Below are 14,125 nucleotides of genomic sequence, written 5' to 3'. Positions count from 1 at the left end.
TTATGTTTGTAGCCAATGTGGCAAAGGTGTGTAATCTTTGAATTATCTTGGAATTATTTTTACTTTCTCTTTCATAAAATGTTTATTCAACTTCATAACCACCACATATTGTTTTTTGTAATGTCAGATTTCTCCTTTCAGAAAAGTGGGAGTGTGCCATCTGCCATTCCATTCGCCGCCTCCACTGTCAATCAGTTGTATCGCCTGGTCCCGCCTCCACCAATCACAAGCGGCAGCACGGCTCCATTGTGTGTGTGTGATCCGCGTGAGGGAGAGAGAGTCAGATAGTTCTCCAACTCTGTCGCAGACAGTGAAATCCTGGTTGTTCCCCACCCACCTAGGTTATCTAACTATCGCGCCGCGCCGCCCCCACAACTAGAAACAATGGCCTGGCAAATTTTTTATAAAAAATTATAATAAAAAATATATATAATTTTTAGTTTTTTTATATAATATATATATATATATATTTTTATCTGTGCAGGCCGCGTGAATATTAAAGGCAACCAACTTGTGTTCAGCTTTTCGTTCAGCGTTTCTCTGATTGGCCACACGGCCACGTGACCGCCCTAGCACACGCCCTTTTCCGCTGAGAGACGTGGCAGAAGCGCTGGTCGAACCAACGCGCTGCTCGAACCAGTTCAGACAGAGGTGTTTATTTATATTAATAAACATATCTACTAGAAACACTGGTGTTCTGTTGTGTGACTGTACTAAACTCTTCCACCACATGACCGACATTTGACATACAGTACACCTCCTATCTATGTTGGGATTATGTTTGGTCATGACAAAACAATAAAAATCGCTACTGTTAGTAATGCTGCCACCACCCACTTCAATGACAGAGCTCTCATATTTGCGAATGCATAAACTATATCTTAAATTATGGCGATGATGACCGACATTTGACATACAGTACACCTCCTATCTATGTTGGGATTATGTTTGGTCATGACAAAACAATAAAAATCGCTACTGTTAGTAATGCTGCCACCACCCACTTCAATGACAGAGCTCTCATATTTGCAAATGCATAAACTATATCTTAAATTATGGCGATGTGTCTAATATGGCTGTCGCGAAGTCATTGATAAGCGACAGCCATGAGCCATATTAGACACATAGCCATAATTTAAGATATAGTTTATGCATTCGCAAAATATGAGAGCTCTATCATTGAAGGGCTTCCTACAACAGAGCACCGCCGTTGCTGCTGCTGGAGCTGGATCAAGCCGGCGGCGGCGCACGGAAGCCGGGGAAAAACCACCGCGTCGCCCCGCTGGCTGGCGCTTCAGCAGCCTCCACGGGCGAAATAACATATAACGTTACAGCGTACAGTTCCACACTGATGTACAGTGAGTGTTTAATATGGCTGTCGCGAAGTCATTGATAAGCGACAGCCATTTTAGACACATAGCCATAATTTAAGATGTAGTTTATGCATTCGCAAAATATGAGAGCAGCTGTCATTGAAGGGCTTCAACGGAGCACAGCCGCTGCTGCTGCTGGAGCTGAAGTGATGTACAGTGATGATGAGTGAATCTGGTAGTTGGTTGTTAAAAACGCGAAACATAATAACGTTACGCTTTCTGGTTCAGCGCATTTCATAACTGTATGGGCTTTGTTTATACTTCAGAGCTCAGAGGTGATGTACAGTGACGAGTGAATCTGGTAGTTGGTTGTTAAAAACGCGAAACATAATAACGTTACGCTTTCTAGTTCAGCGCATTTCATAACTGTATGGGCTTTGTTTATACTTCAGAGCTCAGAGGTGATGTACAGTGACGAGTGAATCTGGTAGTTGGTTGTTAAAAACGCGAAACATAATAATCAGTCAGCAGCGCTCCACTGCTACCGCAGCTGAACACAAGTTGGTTGGTACAGCAGCTTAAGTTGGTTGGTAGTGGTACACAAGTTGGTTGCCCGCGCTGCCGCTAGCTCCTTGGGTTTCATTTGGGACGTGGGAGGGGCTGCCGCTTGCTTGCGCGTGGGGGCGGGGGGTCGCGGCCAATCAGAGAAAAGCCGAACACAAGTTGGTTGCCTTTAATATTCACGCGGCCCGGCCTGGGTTAACCCTTTTTAAACCTGAAACGCTTGAACTGCATTGTATAGCCTGTGTATACACGGTTAAGTTTCTGGGGTTTCTTAGTGGGTTAAGGGAGCAACCACCTCCTGTTAATAAACATAGGGGGGTGGTTGTCTCCCCGGTGTGTTGGTAGCAGAGTCGACTCTCGGGTTGAGGCCGGGCCTGACCCCGTCTGCCAGAGAGTATGCCCCAGCATCTTTCATGAGGTCTGCCAATTGTGTCAAACTCTTTCTCTGAACCTCGACCCCGCAGGATGAATAAATTGGCAGGGTCGGGGTTCGTGGAGATTGTGACATGGTGCACAGCATACAGAACACCCTTTCCGCCGAGATACTGTTCTTACAGTAAGCCCCTTAGGCGCCTGTCTAGTCCGCAGTACTCCGGGCGCAGGTCGAGTTCTGCTCTTGGGACCTGTTGGCCTGGATTGAGGGATCAACCTCCTTGGAGGGTTGTCTCCCCAGCGCGCCGGCTGGCCCCACGATATTGTGGGGGGGAAGCCTCCTTGAGAGCGCTTCGGAGTGGCGTGCCAAGGGGAGAAGGGCCTTCACCTGATTTAGGCCCTGTCCGATACGCTGGCGATGTGGGGGGTGGTGTCACCAGTGACCGTCTGGTGGGGTCTCGATGCAGCAGCCTCGTTGACCTCACCAGGCCCCTTTTTTCAGGGGGTCCTGGGCCTGGGGCTGGGACCTCCTCTGCGCCGGCTGCTACGGCCTTGCCACGGGTTTTTTTTTTTTTTAACCCCGACCCCGCGTTGTTGGGGGCTGTGACGTTTTTTTTTTGCTTCGTGTCCATTCCCTGGTGGCGTGTGGGATGCACATCCGAGTAGTCGCGGACCCTTCTAAACAAAGGTAAGTCCCACGGTCTGCTCACCCTGTGCGTTTGAGGCGCTAAACCCTCTTCACGCAGTCGGGTCCGATCTCCCTCCCGTCCCTCGCTAGGGGGGGGCCCGGATCCTCCCCGGTATTCTGATGGTTGTAGGGGACCTCAGCGGGTACATCTGTCAAGCTTTTCGCTCTGCTCAGCTCTTGTGTTCCAATAGAGCAGAGCGTAAAGCCATAATGAAATACAACGAAGGTTATCCTATAACCCTAGTTATATGAATTATGGTGAGCGCTCTGCTCTGACTCACTGAGGGCTCTACGGTCTTCCGTTTCGGCAGTGAAAGACTAGGGAGGGAGCTGATAGTGTGGCCATGACCCCGCTTATATAGGAGCGGATGTGGGAGTGGTCAGGCAGGTGAGTAGGTGTGTACATGTGGTGAAAGTTTTTCATGATAGTATATGATTAAAGGGATAGTTCGAATAGAGCAGAGCTCTCGCCATAATTCATATAACTAGGGTTATAGGATAACCTTCGTTCTCCTACATGCCACAAAAGCTAACCCTAACTTATTAATTTACGTAAACCGTTCCAACTGTAGTTTGTTAGCTGGCCTGCTGACATGACTCAATAAAAGGTTAGATTCAGAATAAACTATTCATTATGACAACGTTGTTTTGCACTTGATTTGACCAGAACAGTCTCCGCTCTGTGGAAATTACTTTTTATTCACCCTCCACTGATCGTTTTAAAGTTAGAAACCACACTGTTCAATGTTTTGGTCCAGAACTCCAGTACAACAGTACCTGGGTCAGACAAGAGATAACAACAGTTTACATACATGAGTTTGTCCAGTCCAACAGAGAGCAGTTTCTCTCTTGAATCTCCTGGGTTATTGGAGCTCAGGTCCAGCTCTCTCAGGTGGGAGGGGTTGGAACCGAGAGCTGTGGCTAGAGCAGCACAGCCTTCCCTAGTAACACAACATTGGACCAGCCTGCAGAGTTCAGCATTATTAATACTATAAATATAATAAATATATTACAATTGATCATTTACAATTGAGCCATTTTGTTACTTTTTTATTTTGTAAAATGTGGCATGAATATTAAGTACATGAATATTAAGAAGGATTTATCAACAACCATAGAACAACATGAAATTGTGTGAATAAAAAATGTATTACACCAGTGCACACAGTGAGAGGAAGCATTGTTTTCACTCCTGTCTGTGATTCTGTCTGTGTATCTGTTATACCAGCCATAACTCCTTCAGTTCTGATCCAGTTTGGGTGAAATGTCGCACATATTGTATAGGCCAACAATTCTCAAATATGTTTAAAATCAATCAACGACAAGTATTTTAATTTAATTAATTTCCACCATTGTCCATTGAAATCAAGGGTAAACATAAACGCACAAGGGTGATGCTATACACAAAGCCTCAGCTCTGGTAATTAGCTCTCTGGCAACAGTTTACAATATGGAAATGACAGAGTGAACCTTGTAATGTAGTTGATACACATAGCTTTGGGTTTTAAAATCACTTAATTTCATATATAAATATACATTTATTTTCTTTTTCTTTTTACAATTCTACATCTTGTTATATTTCTTTGAGTAAAATGTGTCTCAATAGAATACTGAACAGAGACTCTCAGAGAGCAGCTCCACTCTTGAATCCTGCAGGTCGTTGTCATCCAGGAACAGCTCTCTCAGACTGGAAGAGGTAGAGCTGAGAACTGAGGCCAGAGCTTCACAGGATCTCTCTGAGAGTTCACAGCCATCCAGCCTGAATGCAGATGGATGGGAAGGAAACCAGAATGAACCCAGCATGCAGGAAATATTTATTTATTTATTTATTTATTTATACAGGTAAAAAGTAGTCAGTAGTCATTAAACTAACCCTAACCCTACTCAGTAGTACAACTGATTTACAGAGTTTCCTGTCCTGCAGGCAGAAATGAAAGAATATAGAATGTAAATAGAAAATAGAACGAAGATGGAAATTGTCTTGGAAAAGAAAAGATTTATTAACAACCATAGAACAAGATGAGGTTGTGTGAATTATGAATGAATTACACCAGTGCACACAGTGAGAGGAAGCATTGTTTTCACTCCTGTCTGTGATTCTGTCTGTGTATCTGTCTGTACCAGCCATAGCTCCTACAGTTCTGATCCAGTTTGGGTGAAATGTTGCACATATACTGTAGGCCAACAATTCTCAAATATGTTTAAAATCAATCAACAACAAGTATTTTAATTTAATTAATTTCCATCATTGTCCATTGAAATCAATATTAAGGGTAAACATAAACGCACAAGGGTGATGCTAAACAAAGCCTCAGCTCTGGTAATCAGCTCTCTGGCAACAGTTTACAATATGGAAATGACAGAGTGAACCTTGTAATGTAGTTGATACACCTAGCTTTGGGTTTTAAAATCACTTAATTACATACATACAAATATACATTTATTTTCTTTTTCTTTTTACAATTCTACATTTTGTTAAATTTCTTTGAGTAAAATGTATCTCAATATAATACTGACCCGAGAGTCTCCAGTCTACAGTGTGGACTCTTTAGTCCAACAGAGAGCAGCTTCACTCCTGAATCCTGCAGGTTGTTGTCACTCAGGTCCAGCTCTCTCAGACTGGAGGAGGTAGAGCTGAGAACTGAGGCCAGAGCTTCACAGGATCTCTCTGAGAGTTTACAGTGGGTCAGCCTGAATGAAGATGGATGGGAAGGAAACCAGAATGAACCCAGCAAGCAGGAAATATTTCATTATTTATTTATACAGGTAAAAAGTAGTCAGTAGTCATTAAACTAACCCTAACCCTACTCAGTAGTACAACTGATTTACAGAGTTTCCTGTCCTGCAGCAGAAATAAAGGATATAGAATGTAAATAGAAAATAGAACGAAGATGAAAATTGTCTAGGAAAAGAAAATATTTATCAACAACCATAGAACAAGATGAGGTTGTGTGAATTATGAATGAATTACACCAGTGCACACAGTGAGAGGAAGCATTGTTTTCACTCCTGTCTGTGATTCTGTCTGTGTGTCTGTCTGTACCAGCCATAGCTCCTACAGTTCTGATCCAGTTTGGGTGAAATGTCGCACATATACTGTAGGCCAACAATTCTCAAATATGTTTAAAATCAATCAATGACAAGTATTTTAATTTAATTAATTTCCATCATTGTCCATTGAAATCAATATTAAGGGTAAACATAAACGCACAAGGGTGATGCTAAACAAAGCCTCAGCTCTGGTAATCAGCTCTCTGGCAACAGTTTACAATATGGAAATGACAGAGTGAACCTTGTAATGTAGTTGATACACCTAGCTTTGGGTTTTAAAATCACTTAATTACATACAAATATACATTTATTTTCTTTTTCTTTTTACAATTCTACATTTTGTTAAATTTCTTTGAGTAAAATGTATCTCAATATAATACTGACCCGAGAGTCTCCAGTCTACAGTGTGGACTCTTCAGTCCAACAGAGAGCAGCTTCACTCCTGAATCCTGCAGGTTGTTGTCACTCAGGTCCAGCTCTCTCAGACTGGAGGAGGTAGAGCTGAGAACTGAGGCCAGAGCTTCACAGGATCTCTCTGAGAGTTTACAGTGGTTCAGCCTGAATGAAGATGGATGGGAAGGAAACCAGAATGAACCCAGCATGCAGGAAATATTTCATTATTTATTTATACAGGTAAAAAGTAGTCAGTAGTCATTAAACTAACCCTAACCCTACTCAGTAGTACAACTGATTTACAGAGTTTCCTGTCCTGCAGCAGAAATAAAGGATATAGAATGTAAATAGAAAATAGAACGAAGATGAAAATTGTCTAGGAAAAGAAAATATTTATCAACAACCATAGAACAAGATGAGGTTGTGTGAATTATGAATGAATTACACCAGTGCACACAGTGAGAGGAAGCATTGTTTTCACTCCTGTCTGTGATTCTGTCTGTGTGTCTGTCTGTACCAGCCATAGCTCCTACAGTTCTGATCCAGTTTGGATGAAATGTTGCACATATACTGTAGGCCAGGGCTATTCAACTGGCGGCCCGCGGGCCAGATCCGGCCCGCGGGATGATTCTGACCGGCCCGCCAAAGATTACATGATAATAAAAAAAAAATAAAAAAAAATAAAAAAAATAAAATTATTTTTAATATTTTTTTTCTTTTTTTTTACTTTTTTCTTTTCATGTCAACGTTAACACGCACAATTGAGCCAAAGGTCACTCAATTAATGACAGATTTCATTGATAAATTGAGGGAAAACTTTGCAAGTCGATTTGATGAATTTGACATGTCCAGAGAATTGATGCATTTTGTGAGCAACCCATTTGCCAATGTAGCTGCTATTTCCACAAAAGGACAAGAGTTCCTTGCATCACTTCACATTGATGAAGGTCTCCTGCAACTTGAAATAATTGACATGCAAGCATCATCTGCTCTGAAGCAGGCACTTGAGAATGAATCCACCACAACATTTTGGATAAAGTGTATTCATGTCAAGACATTCCCCAAAATAAAAACGCTGGCAATATCTGTGCTAACAATGTTTGGCTCAACATACACCTGTGAATCCAGTTTCTCTCACATGAATGCCATTAAAACAAGCAACGTGCCTCCTTGACAAATGAGCATTTGCATCACTGTTTGCGGGTAGCCCTCACTTCCTATGAACCCTCTTTCTCTGCCATTGCCCAGTTAAAGAAGTGCAATCGCTCTCATTAGATGTGTGTATGTAGGCTAGGCCTGTCTGCCCCCCACCCCCCTGATGTTTGAGAGTTAAGAGTGGACAATAAGTGCTAATAAAATGCTGTGATTTGCTGTTGTTGCACAGACATGAAGCACTTTTTCATAAGCTCAGCTGCACTATAAATGTGCTTTTTTGTTCAAGTGTTACTGTTGATGTTAGAATGTTCAGATGCACATCATGCACTTGTTTGTTTTTTATTTTATTTTTATATTGAAATGTTGAAGAGGAGATGTTGCAGTTGTTGCACAGTCATAAATGAAGCACTTTCTGCAGGAGATGTTGCAGATGTGGCACATAAATGAAGCACTTTTTTTGAAAAGTATACTACTTTTGCAATGTAGTTAAATAAAAGTTGTGAAAATGTGGTTGCGTGTTGTGTCAAGTGTACATATATTCATAGCACGGGGAGGCGCCGTGGCAGTCCGGCCCCTGGCCCCTTGGGTTTCTGACAATGTGGCCCCCTGAACAATTTAGTTGAATAGCCCTGCTGTAGGCCAACTATTCTCAAATATGTTTAAAATCAGTCAACGACAAGTATTTTAATTTAATTAATTTCCACCATTGTCCATTGAAATCAATATTAAGGGTAAACATAAACGCACAAGGGTGATGCTACACAAAGCCTCAGCTAGACTCTGGTAATCAGCTCTCTGGCAACAGTTTACAATATGGAAATGACAGAGTGAACCTTGTAATGTAGTTGATACACATAGCTTTGGGTTTTAAAAGCACTTAATTTCATATATACAAATATACATTTATTTTCTTTTTCTTTTTACAATTCTACGTTTTGTTAAATTTCTTTGAGTAAAATGTGTCTCAATATAATACTGACCCGAGAGTCTCCAGTCTACAGTGTGGACTCTTCAGTCCAACAGAGAGCAGCTTCACTCCTGAATCTTGCAGGTTGTTGACACTCAGGTCCAGCTTTCTCAGACTGGAGGAGGTAGAGCTGAGAACTGAGGCCAGAGCTTCACAGGATCTCTCTGAGAGTTTACAGCTGGTCAGCCTGAATGAAGATGGATGGGAAGGAAACCAGAATGAACCCAGCATGCAGGAAATATTTCATTATTTATACAGGTAAAAAGTAGTCAGTAGTCATTAAACTAATCCTAACACTCAGTAGAGCAACTGACTTACAGAGTTTCCTGTCCCGCAGCAGAAATAAAATAATATAGAATGTAAATATAAAATAGAACGAAGATGAAAATAATAAGAAAATTTAATTAATTAATCTTGGAAAAGAAACGATGATAAAGTACATGCATATTAAGAAGGATTTATTAACCATAGAACAATATGAGGTTGTGTGAATTATGAATGAATTACACCAGTGCACACAGTGAGAGGAAGCATTGTTTTCACTCCTGTCTGTGATTCTGTCTGTGTATCTGTCTGTACCAGCCATAGCTTCTACAGTTCTGATCCAGTTTGGGTGAAATGTCGCACATATACTGTAGGCCAACAATTCTCAAATATGTTTCAAATCAATCAACGACAAGTATTTTAATTGAATTAATTTCCACCATTGTCAATTGAAATCAAGATTAACACTTTGATTGCCAAACCCGAGTTTTCTCGGGTTTACCCCCCGCGGGTTGAATGCCCACTCACGAGAATTCTCGTATTTTCTCGTTTTTTTTTATTAGCGATCTGAAATCATATTTCATCAACCTAGTCTACCGTTGGAAATTCAGCCACTCCAGGTGCTCAGATGTGAAAAAAGCGCCCCCTATCGTCTCCCAGATGGTAATTCACCCTTTTGGATTGAACTCAATGAAAATGAATGAGAAAAAAAATCCCTGACTCCACATTTTACTTCTCACTCACGCAGCCGGGGTCGATCAGCTCCACTAGTGAGCCTCAGAGCAGCGGGATTATGTGTTTTTACAGTATACACAGTGAATCAATAAAAGGATCGATATTTTCGAATGGCGATCAGGAATTGGAATAATACATTTGGATACCATCTGATCTCAGGTAAGGAATCTATGTTACCAGTCTTAGGATAATCAGACTCGTTTTCACGGAGATATAAGCTTTTATGTGATTATGTGATATGGCTGATTGACTGTGCGAGCGGTCAGGAAATAGGAGAATCGATTTTCAGCTTGCGGCCAGAGCGTGCATGCGTACACATGTACTATCGATGATCTAGCGTTTATTTGAAAACTATTCGTGAATGGGCCGAGGAATGACAATGTTCTAGAGTATTCCAGTAAAGGGCGATTATCATGGAATGTCTTAATTTTTCCATGAAAACAAGTGCTTTTCAAAATGCTAGAAAACGGAAATGAAGCGATAAAAAAACGATCTGCTACGACAATGTTGACTGGAAAATGAGTCTTTGATAAGCGACGGGCAGATTAGACATATAGCCATAATTTAAAACATAGATTAGGCAATATTAACGTTAACATTGAAGTGGTGCTGGGCATTCAAGGAGGTAAAAAGGAATTAAGCTTGGGCAGTGAAAGTGTTAAGGGTAAACATAAACGCACAAGGGTGATGCTACACAAAGCCTCAGCTCTGGTAATCAGCTTTCTGGCAACAGTTTACAATATGGAAATTACAGAGTGAACCTTGCAATGTAGTTGATACACCTAGCTTTGGGTTTTAAAATCACTTAATTTCATATATAAATATACATTTATTTTCTTTTTACAATTCTACATTTTGTTAAATTTCTTTGAGTAAAATGTGTCTCAATATAATACTGACCAGAGTTTCTCCAGTCTACAGTGTGGACTGTTCAGTCCAACAGAGAGCAGCTTCACTCCTGAATCCTGCAGGTTGTTGCTACTCAGGTGCAGCTTTCTCAGACTGGAGGAGGTAGAGCTGAGAACTGAGGCCAGAGCTTCACAGGATCTCTCTGAGAGTTTACAGCTGGTCAGCCTGAATGAAGATGGATGGGAAGGAAACCAGAATGAACCCAGCATGCAGGAAATATTTCATTATTTATACAGGTAAAAAGTAGTCAGTAGTCATTAAACTAACCCTAACACTCAGTAGAGCAACTGATTTACAGAGTTCCCTGTCCTAGAGCAGAAATAAAGGATATAGAATGTAAATATAAAATAGAACGAAGATGAAAATAATAAGAACATTTAATTAATTAATCTTGGAAAAGAAACGATGATAAAGTACATGCATATTAAGAAGGATTTATTAACCATAGAACAATATGAGGTTGTGTGAATTATGAATGAATTACACCAGTGCACACAGTGAGAGGAAGCATTGTTTTCACTCCTGTCTGTGATTCTGTCTGTGTATCTGTCTGTACCAGCCATAGCTTCTACAGTTCTGATCCAGTTTGGGTGAAATGTCGCACATATACTGTAGGCCAACAATTCTCAAATATGTTTCAAATCAATCAACGACAAGTATTTTAATTGAATTAATTTCCACCATTGTCAATTGAAATCAAGATTAACACTTTGATTGCCAAACCCGAGTTTTCTCGGGTTTACCCCCCGCGGGTTGAATGCCCACTCACGAGAATTCTCGTATTTTCTCGTTTTTTTTTATTAGCGATCTGAAATCATATTTCATCAACCTAGTCTACCGTTGGAAATTCAGCCACTCCAGGTGCTCAGATGTGAAAAAAGCGCCCCCTATCGTCTCCCAGATGGTAATTCACCCTTTTGGATTGAACTCAATGAAAATGAATGAGAAAAAAAATCCCTGACTCCACATTTTACTTCTCACTCACGCAGCCGGGGTCGATCAGCTCCACTAGTGAGCCTCAGAGCAGCGGGATTATGTGTTTTTACAGTATACACGGTGAATCAATAAAAGGATCGATATTTTCGAATGGCGATCAGGAATTGGAATAATACATTTGGATACCATCTGATCTCAGGTAAGGAATCTATGTTACCAGTCTTAGGATAATCAGACTCGTTTTCACGGAGATATAAGCTTTTATGTGATTATGTGATATGGCTGATTGACTGTGCGAGCGGTCAGGAAATAGGAGAATCGATTTTCAGCTTGCGGCCAGAGCGTGCGTGCGTACACATGTACTATCGATGATCTAGCGTTTATTTGAAAACGATTCGTGAATGGGCCGAGGAATGACAACGTTCTAGAATATTCCAGTAAAGGGCGATTATCATGGAATGTCTTAATTTTTCCATGAAAATGAGTGCTTTTCAAAATGCTAGAAAACGGAAATGAAGCGATAAAAAAACAATCTGCTACGACAATGTTGACTGGAAAATGAGTCTTTGATAAGCGACGGGCAGATTAGACATATAGCCATAATTTAAAACATAGATTAGGTGATATTAACGTTAACATTGAAGTGGTGCTGGGCATTCAAGGAGGTAAAAAGGAATTAAGCTTGGGCAGTGAAAGTGTTAAGGGTAAACATAAACGCACAAGGGTGATGCTACACAAAGCCTCAGCTCTGGTAATCAGCTTTCTGGCAACAGTTTACAATATGGAAATTACAGAGTGAACCTTGCAATGTAGTTGATACACCTAGCTTTGGGTTTTAAAATCACTTAATTTCATATATAAATATACAGTTATTTTCTTTTTACAATTCTACATTTTGTTAAATTTCTTTGAGTAAAATGTGTCTCAATATAATACTGACCAGAGTTTCTCCAGTCTACAGTGTGGACTGTTCAGTCCAACAGAGAGCAGCTTCACTCCTGAATCCTGCAGGTTGTTGCTACTCAGGTGCAGCTTTCTCAGACTGGAGGAGGTAGAGCTGAGAACTGAGGCCAGAGCTTCACAGGATCTCTCTGAGAGTTTACAGCTGGTCAGCCTGAATGAAGATGGATGGGAAGGAAACCAGAATGAACCCAGCATGCAGGAAATATTTTATTATTTATACAGGTAAAAAGTAGTCAGTAGTCATTAAACTAACCCTAACACTCAGTAGAGCAACTGATTTACAGAGTTCCCTGTCCTGCAGCAGAAAGAAAAGATATAGAATGTAAATAGAAAATAGAACGAAGATGAAAAAAAAAGAAAATTAAAAAAATTGTCTTGGAAAAGAAAGGATGAGAAAGTACATGAATATTGAGAAGGATTTATTAACAACCATAGAACAAGATGAGGTTGTGTGAATTATGAATGAATTACACCAGTGCACACAGTGAGAGGAAGCATTGTTTTCACTCCTGTCTGTGATTCTGTCTGTACCAGCCACAGCTTCTACAGTTCTGATCCAGTTTGGATGAAACTTAAGAAACGCACAATTCTCTAATATCTTTCAAATCCGTCAACGACAAGTATTTTATTTGAATACATATCCACCCCTGTCCATTCATACCTCTGGGCACCAGATGCCCTGCCATACACACGTACAGCAAGCAAATGCAACAGGACATTCCCAGACTCAAATGCAACATTCCCTTTTTTAAACAAAACATCATGCACACAAAGAGCTACAGTAGGACAACTCCATTCTCATCCGACCAGCTGATAAAGGTGGAGCTGTAGTTGTCCTTCACACTACACTGACTACCAAGCAGAAGCCATGTGACAGCTGATACCAGTACATGGCATGTATAGGTCGGTAGTACTGGGAAATTGAGCAACAGACCCAGTACATCCACTCGCAATATCATCAAACCGGTTCTGTATCGTATCGCTCTCGCTCGGCATCGCTCTCTGCACTATCTCGCATACGTGCACGCGCACTGAATAAAGACCACAATGTACCTTTAATCCCAATATTCGTCTGACCACACCCCTATCAGCTTACCCATATAAGCAGGGGTGGGGCCACCCACTCTCCTCCTTCTCGCTTTCACCACAAGGAAGAAGTGCCTCGGTAGATCCCCACACTTGACACCATGATGGAAGAAAGGTTTAGGAGCAGTTTTGGGAAACAAGGATACGTTGACATCATATCTTTATTTTCTCTCTCACTATTTTCGAGAAAATACGGCGATATTGTCTTCGTACTGGAGTGTCTGGAAGATGATGATCATTCTAAAAACCCTCCACCGGTTTTCGTATTGGGAGCACGCCGCTGCATGCTTCTCAACTGCAGTTCCTTGCTGTGTTTGTTGGGGTGAAACCTGTCAGGCCACAGCTGAACTGTCGGACATGCCGCTGTTGTGAGAAGCGGTGCGTTCCAGGTTGGGTGAGTAGTGTTTGCTGGCGGGCTCCACTTGTCTGTTAGTGCTATGGGGGCTACTTGACAAAGTTTATGGAAACCGGCCCCAGGCTAGGGTCCTTTGTTCAGCCACCTAGGCGACAGAAGGCCTTGGTCTGAAGACCATTATAGTTTTAACTAGTGGGCCGCGACCATTGACACTGGTGATCCCTGTGTGTTCTGGACGAGTGGATTCTCTCTGTCACTGTGTTAAGGCCCCATCTTTCATGTCCAAATGAGAGTATTCCTTCACGAGGGGATATGTGCATGTAATGTGCGATAGCGGCAGATTCATGTTCAAAGTCAGCTACACAGGCCAGTTG

General features: G+C 41.4%; 1 protein-coding gene across 1 annotated transcript in view; it reads right to left on the bottom strand.

Annotated features, from left to right (window-relative positions):
* Positions 1-14,125, bottom strand: part of LOC311231599 (uncharacterized protein) — a gene marked incomplete at both ends in the record, with an annotated part of 40,221 nt that overhangs the window by 13,471 nt on the left and 12,625 nt on the right. Inside the window, 7 exons of the mRNA XM_084318227.1 lie at positions 3,750-3,852; positions 4,560-4,696; positions 5,455-5,628; positions 6,373-6,546; positions 8,517-8,690; positions 10,403-10,576; positions 12,288-12,412. Of these exons, the coding sequence (XP_084174353.1) occupies positions 3,750-3,852; positions 4,560-4,696; positions 5,455-5,628; positions 6,373-6,546; positions 8,517-8,690; positions 10,403-10,576; positions 12,288-12,412 (1,061 nt within the window). The remainder of the gene's footprint in view (positions 1-3,749; positions 3,853-4,559; positions 4,697-5,454; positions 5,629-6,372; positions 6,547-8,516; positions 8,691-10,402; positions 10,577-12,287; positions 12,413-14,125) is intronic.

The sequence above is a fragment of the Notolepis coatsorum genome, assembly GCF_963971535.1.
Source record: "Notolepis coatsorum genome assembly, chromosome: 7".
NCBI lineage: Eukaryota > Metazoa > Chordata > Actinopteri > Aulopiformes > Paralepididae > Notolepis > Notolepis coatsorum.
This window is presented reverse-complemented; position numbering and strand designations above follow the sequence as displayed.